The following is a 13435-nucleotide window of genomic DNA, read 5'->3' as shown; positions in this document are numbered from 1 at the left end:
TTGTTCACAAACAAACAGACAGACGGGGTGAAAATATAATCTCCATCCACTTTTGGTGGTGGAGGTAAAAGTTGCTGCATATTGTTTTGTGAATTGTCATTGGTGCAGAGTGTGTGCTTTAAGACGTCACATACATTCATTCATCAGACTTGGTGGTGTAATGGGTGGAGTGTCCGATCTTATCAAATAAATATAAATACTCAAAATGCTGTTTCCCAACAAGTTACCAACATAACATTCGATATCCATGATGTTTAAAGAGACGCTCCGGACGCGAGCTGCACGTGTCAACGTCTGACGTAAGGACGTCGTGTCTGACGTAAAGACGTTGCCAGCGCGTGACGCATTTCCTAGTTACCGTCTTAGCGACTGTCATGGTGAGTAAAGCTAAACCGTTGTTGGAAATGCGAGTTTGTGACTGTTCTCTATTTGGGGAAACTTGTTTTTTGTGACTTGTCTTTGTTTCCCGCGGGGTAATAGATTCCCGATGTTACGGAGTAGTCTTTGCGCTCCGTCTTTCCACCGTAGTTTCGTTTTATTCATCGCGTCCACATTAATCCATTTGAATGGGTGGCCCAGCATTTGGACCAGGCCACAAATGGGGCTCTCGGCGAAAATAACGGGATATCTATGACTGAAGAGCTAATGGCTGAGCTGAGGTGGGATCATATAGGTGGTTCAATGGTCAGGTACCGATAGTACATTTTCAACGGAAATGAAGACCAGGCCCACGTATGTGGTCTTTACTCCAGGAGGACCCAACCACAACATCAACTAAAACGGCACTCAGTCAGTAGAGAGCATACCTCCAATGTTGGCCATATCACTCAATGCTGAAGAATCACTTAAAAAATTATACTAGCCGGATCCGGATCTTCACCAAAATTGAATTGATTTTTTCTTGTCACACACACAACCTCTCCAACAAGTTTTGTCCAAATCATCCATAACTTTTCGAGATATCCTGCTATGTATCGATTTTGGCCCTATCTCCCAATGGTTAAGAATCACTTAAAAAATAAATAATTCTCATATCCGAATCCATATTCAGATCTTCACCAAAATCGAATCGATTTGTCCTTGTCAGACACCCAACCTGTCCACCAGGTTTCGTCCAAATCCGTCCACAACTTTTTGAGATATCCTGCTATGCATCGTTTTTGGCCCTATCTCCCAATGGTGAAGAATCACTTAACAAATTATAATAGCCGGATACGGATCTTCACGAAAATCTAATCATTTCGTCCGTGTCACATACGCTACATCTCCGTCAAATTTCGTCTGAATCCGTCCACAACTTCTTGAGATCTGCTATGCATCGTTTTTGGCCCTATCTCCCAATGGTGAAGAATCACTTAAAAAATAAATAATTCTCATATCCGAATCCATATTCAGATCTTCACCAAAATCGAATCGATTTGTCCTTGTCAGACACCCAACCTGTCCACCAGGTTTCGTCCAAATCCGTCCACAACTTTTTGAGATATCCTGCTATGCATCGTTTTTGGCCCTATCTCCCAATGGTGAAGAATCACTTAACAAATCATAGTAGCCGGATCCGGATCTTCAACAAAATCTAATCATTTCGTCCGTGTCACATATGCCACATCTCTGTCAAATTTCGTCTGAATCCGTCCACATGTTTTTGAGATATTTTGTTCACAACCAATCAGACAGTGAGACAGGGGTGAAAACATAACCTCCATCCTTTGGTGGCGGAGGTAAATATCATTCAAATGTCTTTGTCTTGCAAGCATTATATTTCATAATTGAAATGAATCAATCGATTTGTCCTTGTCAGACACCCAACCCAAAAATAAAAAAATAAAAAAATCCATTATTACCCATGATGCATTTCAGAAACGTTCCACAGTTCAATTTGGATACGTGGATGGTTATGAGTTGGCTGGTACAGGTGGCATATCGTGCCATGGGAGTGTGATTATGGTGCTGTAGTTTTGGTGTGCACCTCTCACCCTCACATATTAACCCCAGCCTCCTGCTATTTTGCTTGATGTGAATATAGATTTATTTTATATCTTCCAAAAAGAAAAATCATGCCCATTAACACGAAATATAATTAGTTTGGCCCTATACAGTTATAGGTCCAACAAAAGTTAATAAAACGATTTGTCCACCAAATTGTTTTATTTTGCAGAACAGTATATCATTTTACCTTACTTACGTAGACATGAAAGAGTAAATTTTTTCACCCAATTGGTAATAAATGTACAGTGCATTCAGAAAGTATTCAGACCCCTTCACTTTTTTCACATTTTGTTATGTTGCAGCCTCATGCTGAAATAGTTTAAATTCATTTTTCCCTCATCAATCTACACTCAATACCCCATAATGACAAATAGAAAACAGGATTTTAGAAAGTTTTGCAAATTTATTAAAAAGAAAAACCTGAAATATCACATTTACATAAGTATTCAGACCCTTTGCTATGACACTTGAAATTTAGCTCAGGTGCCTCCCATTTCTCTTGATCATCTTTGAGATGTTTCTACACCTTGATTGGAGTCCACCTGTGGTAAATTCAATTGATTGGACATGATTTGGAAAGGCACACACCTGTCTATATAAGGTCTCACAGCTGACAATGCATATCGGAGCAAAAACCAAGCCATGAGGTCGAAGGAACTGCCTGCAGAGCTCAGAGACAGGATTGTGTCGAGACACAGATTTGGGGAAGCCCACAAAAAAAAATCTGCTGCATTGAAGGTTCCCAAGAGCACAGTGGCCTCCATAATTCTTAAATAGAAGAAGTTTGGAACAACCAGGACTCTTCCTAGAGCTGGCCGCCCGGCCAAACTGAGCAATCGGGGGAGAAGGGCCTTGGTAAGAGGTGACCAAGAACCCGATGATCACTCTGGCTGAGCTGCAGAGATCCTGTGTGGAGTTGGGAGAAACTTCCAGAAGGACAACCATCACTGCAACACTCCACCGATCTGGGCTTTATGGCAGAGTGGCCAGACGGAAGCCTCTCCTCAGTGAAAGACACATGAAAGCCCACAGAATCTTGTTTCTCACAGTCTGAGAGTCCTTTAGGTGCTTTTTTGCAAACTCCAAGTGGGCTTTCATCTTCTCTGCAGTTATTTTGTTTTGTTTGGGAATAAACTTGTTCGGTTCTAAAAAGCTTTAATGTTCTCGTGATTCTCCTCAGTCCCGCGTGTGAGCATAAAGTCTGCAATAATTGACAGTCTGGGGGGAGTTAAAAACCTGTTCGGTCCATCCATTCAGAGGTGGTGTTAATCGCCCTGAACCCAACAATATTCACTAGCATGGATCCGCTCACTACACTCGCCTCTCCACACGTTTCTACAGAGGCACGGGTTTGTTTTAACTGAGGAGAATGATCTGACTGAACTTGAGTTGTTGTGTTAAGTCATGATTTACACCAATCATAATACAAACATTTATTTTGTACAAATTCATTTGGAATGTTGGTGATATTATTTATTTGTAATTTATTTGTAATCTAAAAAGGTCCAACTGGTATAAAATTCGAAATGATCGACGGTCTAAGCTGGTGTAATGGGTGTAAAGGGTCTTACAGGTTTTAACCCTTTGAGTACGGATGACGTCCAGAGAAAAAGTTGTGTGTACGGATGACGTTACTACACGTCATCGACTATACCTATAAATAGATCGTCAGTACGTGGTTGCATTCCTGTACCAAAATGCCAAATTAATCCCGTACCGGGGGTATTTTTATCCCCAAAAAAATCCCGTACTCAAAGGGTTAAGGGTCTTCAGGATCTTCGGGGTCTTTTGGATATTCGCGGTTTATAATGGTCTTTGGGGTCTTTAAGTGTCTTTTGGGGATATTATATATATATATATATATATATATATATATATATATATATATATATATATATATATATATCTTTAAGAAACAGGAAGTAAATTCCTGCGCGGGGCTGGTGTGAAAACTTTCTGATTCAACCCGGGACTCGAACCCACGAACCTCATCACTTACGTGGTGACAGCCCACTGAGCTATTGAGTCTCCGGTATATCCTCAGAGATTTCTCACACCAACACTGTGAACTTTACAATGGCCGATGTCTTATGTGCCTGCTAGGCAGACTCCGGATGTGAGTGTATGTATGTATGTGTGTGTGAGTGCATTGAGGATGAACTCATCTAACAATTTAAGAAACAGGAAGTAAATTCCTGCATGGGGCTGGTGTGAAAAAATTCTGTCTCAACCCGGGACTCGAACCCACGAACCTCATCACTTACGTGGTGACAGCCCACTGAGCTATTCAGTCTCTGGGATATCCTCAGAGATTTCTCACACTAACACTGCAAGCTTTACAATGGCCGATGTCTTACGTGCCTGCTAGGCAGACCCCAGATGTGAGTGTATGTATGTGTATGTAAGTGCGTGAAAGTGCATTGAAGATGAACCCATCTAACAATTTAAGAAACAGGAAGAAACAGGATTCCAACCAAACTTTACAGTTGGCACTATGCATTTGGGCAGGTAGCATTCTCCTGGCATCCGCCAAACCCAGATTTGTCCGTCGGACTGCCAGATGGTGAAGCGTGATTCATTATTCCAGAGAACGCGTTCCCACTGCTCCAGAGTCCAATTCGGCAAGCTTTAAACCACTCCAACCAAAGCTTGGCATTGCGCATGGTGATCTGAGGCTTGTGTGCGGCTGCTCGGCCATTGAAACCCATTTGATGAAGCTCCCGACGAACAGTTGTTGTGCTGACGTTGCTGTCAGAGGCAGTTTGGAACTCGGTAGTGAGTGTTGCAACCAAGGACAGATGATTTTTACGTGCTCCGCGGTTCAGCACTCGGCTGTCCGGTTCTGTGAGCTTATGAGGCCTACCACTTTGCGGTTGAGCTGTTGTTGCTCCGAGACGTTGCCACTTCGCAATAACAGCACTTACAGTTGACTGGGGCAGCTCAAGATAAATTTGACAAACTGACTTGTTGGAAAGGTGGCATCCTATGACGGTGGCACGTTGAAAGTCACTGAGCTCTTCAATACAGCTTATTCTACTGCTAATGTTTGTCTATGGAGATTGCATGGCTGTGTGCTTGATTATATATACCTGTCAACAATGGGTGTGGCTGAAACAGCCGAATCCACTAATTAGAAGGGATGTCCACATACTTTTGGTCATGTAGTGTGTATATATATATATATATGTCATGTAGTGTGTATATATATATATATATGTATATATATATATATACAGTGGAACCTTGACTTACGAGTGCACCAACTTACGAGTTTTTCGAGATACGAGCCGTCGCTCGGGCGGTTTATTGCTTTGAGATGCGAGCCGAGATTTGAGTTATGAGCTTTCGCCACCCGCCACCAGGTGGGTTCCGGTCACGTGGTTATCTTGCCGTGCAAGTATCTCTGCCGTATATCGCTGCATTTTTGTTTTCGCATGTTGGTTATTTTGAGTTTACGCCACCCGCCACCAGGTGGGTTCCGGTCACGTGGTTATCTTGCCGTGCAAGTACAGTATCTCTGCCGTATATCGCTGCATTTTTGTTTTCGCATGTTGGTTATTGTGAGTTTACGCCACCCGCCACCAGGTGGGTTCCGGTCACGTGGTTATCTTGCCGTGCAAGTACAGTATCTCTGCCGTATACCGCTGCTGTTTTGTTTTTGTTTTCGCATGTTGGTTATTTTGGAGCGTTATTCTGAAGGTTATTTTGAAGAAGAGGATGATGTGCTTGGATATAAAACACGCAATCGTCGAAAAACATGAGCGAGGTGTGCGTGTTGTCGACTTGGTGAGGCAGATGTGAAGGCAGCTGAAGATTTTATTATAACTGAGAAGAAGAAGAGGATGATATGCTTGGATATAAAACACGCAATCGTCGAAAAACATGAGCGAGGTGTGCGTGTTGTCGACTTGGTGAGGCGGATGTGAAGGCAGCTGAAGATTTTATTATAACTTTTGCCGAACTGATAGAAGCCGAACGATACATCCCCCAGCAAATCTTCAACTGTGACGAGACAGGGCTCTTCTGGAAAAAGATGCCGAGGAGGACGTATATAACGGCAGAGGAGAAGAGCATGCCAGGCCACAACTTGTTCAGAGTGCCGGCGATAGCTCGCCTTCTCTTTGTGGAAGACACGGTGAGATCCTTAACATCCAACAACTAATGGGACGCAAACGGGGCGCCCAGTTTAGCGGTACACACATTGATGAATCACCCTGCCTGTGAAACACCGACATGACAGGTTATAGCTGGGTCGGGATTCAAACCCAGGCTGGACAGTTTAGAGTCAAGTGTGCGTACCTCCAGTCCAGGCCATCCTGCCAACTTGTATGCTGCATACAGGTGAAATATAAAGCGCGAGATATTTTTATATATACTGCATATTTAAAAAAAAATTGGTGTGGTTCTTGGCGGGCTGGAACGGATTAATAGCATTTCAATGCATTTTAATGGGGAAATTTGATTTGAGAAACGAGCAAATTGAGTTACGAGCTCGGTCACAGAACGAATTAAACTCGTAAGTCAAGGTTCCACTGTATATATATATATATATATATATAAATAAATAAATAAATATATATATATATATATATATATATATATATGTATATATATATATATATATATATATATATATATATATATATATATATATATATATTTATTTATATATATTTATTTATATATATATATATATATATATATATATATATATATATATATATATATATATATATATATATATATATATATATATAAACACACCTGGTCACAAGTGTGCGGCACTGACCGGGTCCTCAGTCGAGGTCCTCAGCATCATCCCGTTTCGACCCTTCAACCTCGATACGGTCAGCTAAGGTGGGCCAGCAGGGGCACGTACACATCCACATGCAGCAACTGCATCTGGATGCGTACATACCCCCACCCCAAGCAAGTGCGAACAACAACAACAACAACAACACCTCCACATCCAGAATCCACAGCACGAAACAAACATGGTGGAACACTCAATCACCCACCTTTATACCCTTCACCAATCACCAACAAAACACACCAGATCATTCATACACACACATACACACCCATACACACACATACATACAGAACACCAACCAAACAACCACCTACACTTACATCATACACCACTCAACACACAAAAACACACACTCATGCAAAAATTAATTCATGCAAAAACACACACCCTCACCCACTCACTCATATAGGCAAAATAAGAAGTAATAATGGTAACAAAAAACAAACAAACAAAAAAACACACACATAACCAACCTACACCGTTCGACGTGCCTCCATAAACTTCCTCCATATCCAAAATGAGCCTTTCAAGGCAACCTGGGCCACCTTGTCACACATCCTCCTTCTTTCTGTCCCACACACTCCCAGCCTAGCAAGAAATGCAGAAAAGGAATTGCCAATATACCCTCTACACCCCACCTCAAATGGCTGACACGAAACGCGCCAACCCTTCTCCCGGCACTCTGCCTCCAGCTCACTGTACTTTCCTCTCTTCCTCTCGTGCACCTCCTCCATGTTCTCTTCCCAAGGTACCGACAACTCCCCTAAGATGACCTGTCTTGCTGCACTTGACCAAATTACAATGTCAGGCCGCAACCTTGTCACACAGATCTCCTCTGGGAATACCAATTGTGGCTTTAGGTCTGCCACCACCTGCCAATCACAAGCATCTGACAGCCCTCTTGCTTTCCACCTCCTCCTCCTCTTTCCACCTCTTTCCACTTGGCCCTCTTTGACAAACCACACCTCTCCCCCATCAGTCTCCTTCTCCACTCTTCTCTCTCTCGATCTCAGCACGTCTTGTTGCACCATCTGCACCACCACCGCCAGCACCTGATCATGTCGCCACCTGTATCTTCCTGCTGCCAATGCTACTGAGCATGCACTGCACTCAGTGCATGCTGCACCGTTCCCACACCTCCACACAAATAACATCTCTCCTCCTGCAACAACCCCCACAATCTCAGGTTTACTGGTGACGGAAGCACAACATGCGTTGCCCGCAACAGGAAATTCAACAATATTGGCTCCATCCTCCAAATCTCTTGCCACTTCAATATCCTCACCCGCACAACTTCTCACTTAGTCCAAGCACCTTGCTGTGCCTGACCGACTGCTTTTACATATCTCCCTCCTCTTCTTTTCTTCTCAACTCCCTCTCAACCATCTTCCTCCTCTCTTTCACACATGCCTTTCCCCACCGCTCATGCTCCATCCACCCCAAGCCATGCTTCCCATGCTGTACCATCCCCATGACCTCCTCCTGTTGCAACCGCTCCTCCATCTCGTCCACCTCTGCTCTTGCATTTCACTTCTGACTTCCCTTCTTCTCTGGGAGAGCATTCTTTACCACTGAATCACTTGAATCCCGCAACATCATGAACTCCCGCACCCTCACCACCTTAAACTCCTCGGTTAATGATGTCAAGGGAAACTGGAGTTTTCCACCCTGACCATAAAAGGCAATGTTCGTCAAACAGCGTGGCACTCCCAACCACCTCCTCACAAACCCACTCACCACTACCTCCATCCTCTCTACATGCCCAATTGCAATATCATACATCATCAATGGCCACAATACTCATGGCATCAACCCAAACTTCAAACACCATACCTTCAACTTACCTGGCAAACCACATCCATCAATCCTCTTCAAACCTCTCAAAAGCTTGTTTCTGACCTCCTCCACTCTTCCCACATCATTCAACTCCACTGTATACCATCTTCCCAAACTCTTCACAGGGGCCTCTACCAATGATGGAACCACCTCCCCTCCCAGCTCAAACCTGTGCATGTTATCCACCACTCCTCGTATCACTATCACACTCCTCGACTTTCTTGCTTTAAATCCCATTCTTGCCCACCGCATCAACCTTTCCAGTCGTCCCAGTACCTCTACTGCTGCATCAGCGGACTGTTGGACAACTGTCAGGTCATCCATGAAAGCAAACATTGCTGGCAACCTCTGACCAGGGGCTAGCTCCACTTCTTTCCCATGTCCACTCACCGCACGTATCAACAACTCCATAACGAGCACAAACAAAATCGGGGAGATGGTACATCCCATCGGGATCCCCACTTCCAACTTCTGCCACTCTGTTACATAGGACTGTGTCGCAAACCGCATCCAAAACTGATCATAATATGCCATCAAAAAATCCCTAAATCTCCATGGCACCCAAAAGAAATCCATGGCATACCTGATCAAGGCATGCGGCACTGACCCATATGCATTCTCCAAATCCAGCCATACCACCGCCACATCCTTCCTTTGCCTCTTTGCCTCCTGTAACACTTGCCAGACCATTGCCGAGTGTTCAATGCATCCTGGTGATCCTGGTATTCCTGCCTTCTGCACAGAACCATCCACAAAACCATTCCCTCTGATGAAGCCTGAGAGCCGTGCCGCAAAGACACTCATCAATATCTTCCCATCTACATCGAGCAATGATATTGGTCTAACCTGCTCCAGTGTCACAGCCTCCTCCTGCTTTGGAATATAAACTCCTTCCTATAAACTATATACAGACTTGGCATTTAATATGGAATATTTTTTTTGTGTGGGTGAACTTACTTTTCAAGATGTCTTAGAACCAGTTCATTGGAATTATGTTGAAATTATTCTAGATTTTGTTAATGTGACCTTTAAAAGAAACAAAAACCACATTTGACATTTCAAAACAAATAAATTGATCCTTGAAAGTGATGTAAACTGATATCGAACTCAATTCATGGACAGTACTGTGTTAAACTTCTGTACGTTTTCCAGAAGTATCTCTTTATTTTGCATATTAGGCAAAAAAATTTTTAACAAAAACAAAAGGTAAATTACGACTGGGATTACGGACAGTAAAATTACAGTTCAGTACTTCGTGTAACCCCCACGAGCATTCAGGAGAGCACGTACACATTGAGGCATGCTGTTCACGAGATTTGCCAAGGTTTTGACAGGAATCGCTTGCCATGCAGTGACAATAGCCTGCTGCAATTCACACACAGAGGTCGGCTGCTGGTCCAAGTGGTCGATTTGACGCGTTAATTCTGCCCACAAGTTCTCTATCGGATTCATATCCGGGGACATGGCAGGCCACTCCATATGCTCCACACCACGATCAGCAAGAAAGTGTTGGATCATGCGAGCACGATGAGGCCGTGCATTGTCATCTTGGAAGACAAAGTTTCCTGGAAAGGCTGCACGAGCAAATGGAAGCAATGTTTCTTCCAGAATGGCCCTGTACTTAAACTGGTTCAGGTTTCCATTCAGAACAACCAGGTCAGTTTTGCCCCCTGCATGAAAAGCAGCCCAAACGGTCACCCCACCACCTCCAGCTTGGACTCTTGGCACTATACAATCTTTGTTGTAGGCTTCCTGCACTTGTCTGCATACTCGGACGCGACCATCTTGACGATAGACCAGAAATCTAGACTCGTCACTGAAGGTCACGTGATTCCACTGTCCTGGCTGCCATTGACGGTGCTCTCTGGCCCACTGCAATCGGCGCTGGCGGTGTTGTCTGGTCAGGCATGGCTTTCTCAGGGGATGCCTGGCACGATAGCCTGCTTGAACCAGTCGTTGGTTGACTAGCCTTCTGGATACAGGCACATTTGTCAGTTGCTGCCACTCAGCCCGAAGCCGATTAGCTGACTTGGTATGGCCATTGCGGACTAACCGGTGCAGCTGGCGACCATCCCCCTCCTTATGGTTCTGCGGGGACGTCCTGGCCTCGGTATTGGAGTAGGGACACCCCTCTGAGCATTTCGTTTCAGGATCTTTGACACCTGACCTTGAGTGATGCCATACTGCCTAGCATTAGCATGCTGTTTCATGCCCTAATTTCGTAAAGCCACCACTCCATGACAAACAGCATTGTCGAGTTGACGGACCATCTCCAGAGGAAGCGGCAATAACTTTTGGAGACGTGCAACAGTTGTTTTCCACTAATACAGAACGCAACAACCCTTGTATACCCGACTGTGAAGCCAATCATCAAATGCACCTGTCCGTACATTTTGCCACGCCACCTATGATATAATCCTGTTGTTGACTTCTTGCTGCGACAAACAATCAGTGACATGGTTCTTTTAACAAAAAATCACCAAAGTGTAAAAGAAACTCACCAGATTGATATACTGAGTTAAGAAAGTAAACCCAAGTCAAGAAAAAAAAAATATTCCATATTAAATGCCAAGTTTGTATATATATATATATATAGACATATATACGTATATATATATAGACATATATATATATATATATATATATATATATATATATATATATATATATATATATATATATATATATATATATATATATATATATATATATATATATATATATATATATACATTGCGAATGATGGTTTCTGTCATGCATTTGTCTGTGTCCCATTTACGGCGTTTGAAAAGGTTTGATATTCACTTTTAAAATGATGGGATAGCAGACATGAATATTGTTGATGCCAAATTAAATATCAAAAGAGGAGATACAACAAGCTGTAATGGGACACTGAAAATCAACAAGACTACAAACGAATAAATAGTGCGGAGATGCTGAAGACTTTACCAGAGGAGATGGCAGAAGCATTGGAGACATTGTTCAAAAATATATATTGGATAAAGATTCAAAAAGATATATTGGATCAAAAAGATACTTGTATATTTACCATCAGAATGGAAGAACGATTTTATTGTTAAACTTGCGAAGAAAGTAGATTTAGGAGAGTGTAACAATTGGAGGAGTATACAGTAACTATACTCTCAATTGCTTCGAAAAATTGTTTTTTTTACAAGATCCATCATAGCAAGAATTAAATAAGTTTTGGATAAGAGGTTTAGAGGTGTACAGGCTGGATTTATGAAAGAACAATCATGCAGTGACCAAGTTTTTGTTTTGAGAACAGTTATGGAACAAAGTTTAGAATATTGAAAAATGACCCAACTATAAACTGTCAGTCTGATGTTTCGTATGCAGGGTGATGCTTCATTTTGCACACTACCCATCGGACGGACATTAAGCCAGATAACCCGTCTGTGGGCACCAAGGATGCTAATGGACATTAAATATGTTACTGTCTTTTTCACAAAGAGAAGTCGGGTTATTGCCGGCACTCACTAAATTACAAATTTCTGCTAGTCGATTGTTGGGCCAAGCTGTTCCAGAAAGATTTGAGCCAGAACCATTTCGCATAGCCAACCCCACAGCGTCGGAGTACTTGGGACTGTTAAAGATGAATACATGGCAAGTGGTGATTGCTCGATTGCTTTCTCACAGAATCAGTATTTTAAAAAACTGTTTGGAAGTTGTTGCTCACAAAGGGGATGAAATGAAGTTGTTTTTTTGTTTTTGTTTTTGTTTTTTTGGAGTGACATCTCAACATCATGTGAGCAAACATAATGCGCAGAGAATGCTTCCTTCCATAGTTATACGAGTAGACGGCATGCTTCGATATTGGAATGAAATTAACGCTTCCTTGCAAATGTATCGTTTGTTTGTACAGGTGGAAAACAAACAAACATCATATTGCAGCCTTTATTAAAATGCAACCTTCTGGTGGAGAAAAGTAACAAGAAAATTTCTTATTATATATTTATTTTTCTTATTTGTGGAATGTGAATATTCGATGCAAACAGTGTGGAGATATTTATTTTGTCCGTTTTCAGTTGGTTTATTTGTCGCATTCAAATGAATAGTTTTATGTCCGTGTGTACGCATACCAAAAATATGCCAATGAGGTCTGTTGCATGCATAACGTGATGAGCCTCGCTGTTACAGCCAATGCTGCTGTTTCATTCATAATGCAGAAAAAATGTATAATAGAGACTGTTTAAACAGGTCCACATTCATTACCCTGGGTCATGGATCTTTTAACTTTTTCGATAATTTAATTTTGAAGTGTTCATTGTCATGACGGCATGAGAAAACGTTTTTAACATTTGGTTGTTTCTCCTTGTAGGGTTTTGAAATGCATGTCATTTATGTGCAAATATATAAAGAATAACGAATCGGAATTCTTTCCTTCGTAAATCCGAGATTGGTTTGGTGTTGATAATTCGAGATTAGTATGCTGTTCAAGGGGAACCCAAATGCAAAAACCTCTTTTCTGAAAACCATTGAAAATCATTAATCACGGTCTAATTTTAAGGGTAGTTTTTTTTTTGTTTTTTTTTTGTTTTTTTTGCCAACCAGAAAGTGTCAAAGCCTGAGAGTTCCAATTTTCGATTTCGCCAGTAACGTCACACCATTAACCCACCTCGATCCAAATGGGGACTTGCATAGAGAAACTATTTCGAGCTCAGATTCCCATACCGATTCCACCCTCATTATAACAACTCTAAAAGTTCTTAGTATGTTTAAATTCATCAGGGGATTGTGAAGAAACTTTTAAAGACAAAATTAGTGATGGAAACACTT

General features: G+C 42.1%; 1 protein-coding gene across 1 annotated transcript in view; it reads left to right on the top strand.

The window, feature by feature from the left end:
- Positions 1–342: 342 nt before the first annotated feature.
- ARL3 (ARF like GTPase 3) overlaps positions 343–13435 on the top strand; it is a 49677-nt gene continuing 36584 nt past the window's right edge. Inside the window, exon 1 of the mRNA XM_068106851.2 lies at positions 343–377. Coding sequence (XP_067962952.1) covers positions 375–377 — 3 coding nt within the window. The 5' untranslated portion in view covers positions 343–374. The remainder of the gene's footprint in view (positions 378–13435) is intronic.

This window comes from Myxine glutinosa, chromosome 2, assembly GCF_964187855.1.
Source record: "Myxine glutinosa chromosome 2, kmMyxGlut1.1, whole genome shotgun sequence".
NCBI classification, from domain to species: Eukaryota; Metazoa; Chordata; class Myxini; order Myxiniformes; family Myxinidae; genus Myxine; species Myxine glutinosa.
The sequence above is the reverse complement of the archived record's forward strand: the minus strand, read 5'-3'. Positions and strand labels throughout refer to the sequence as shown.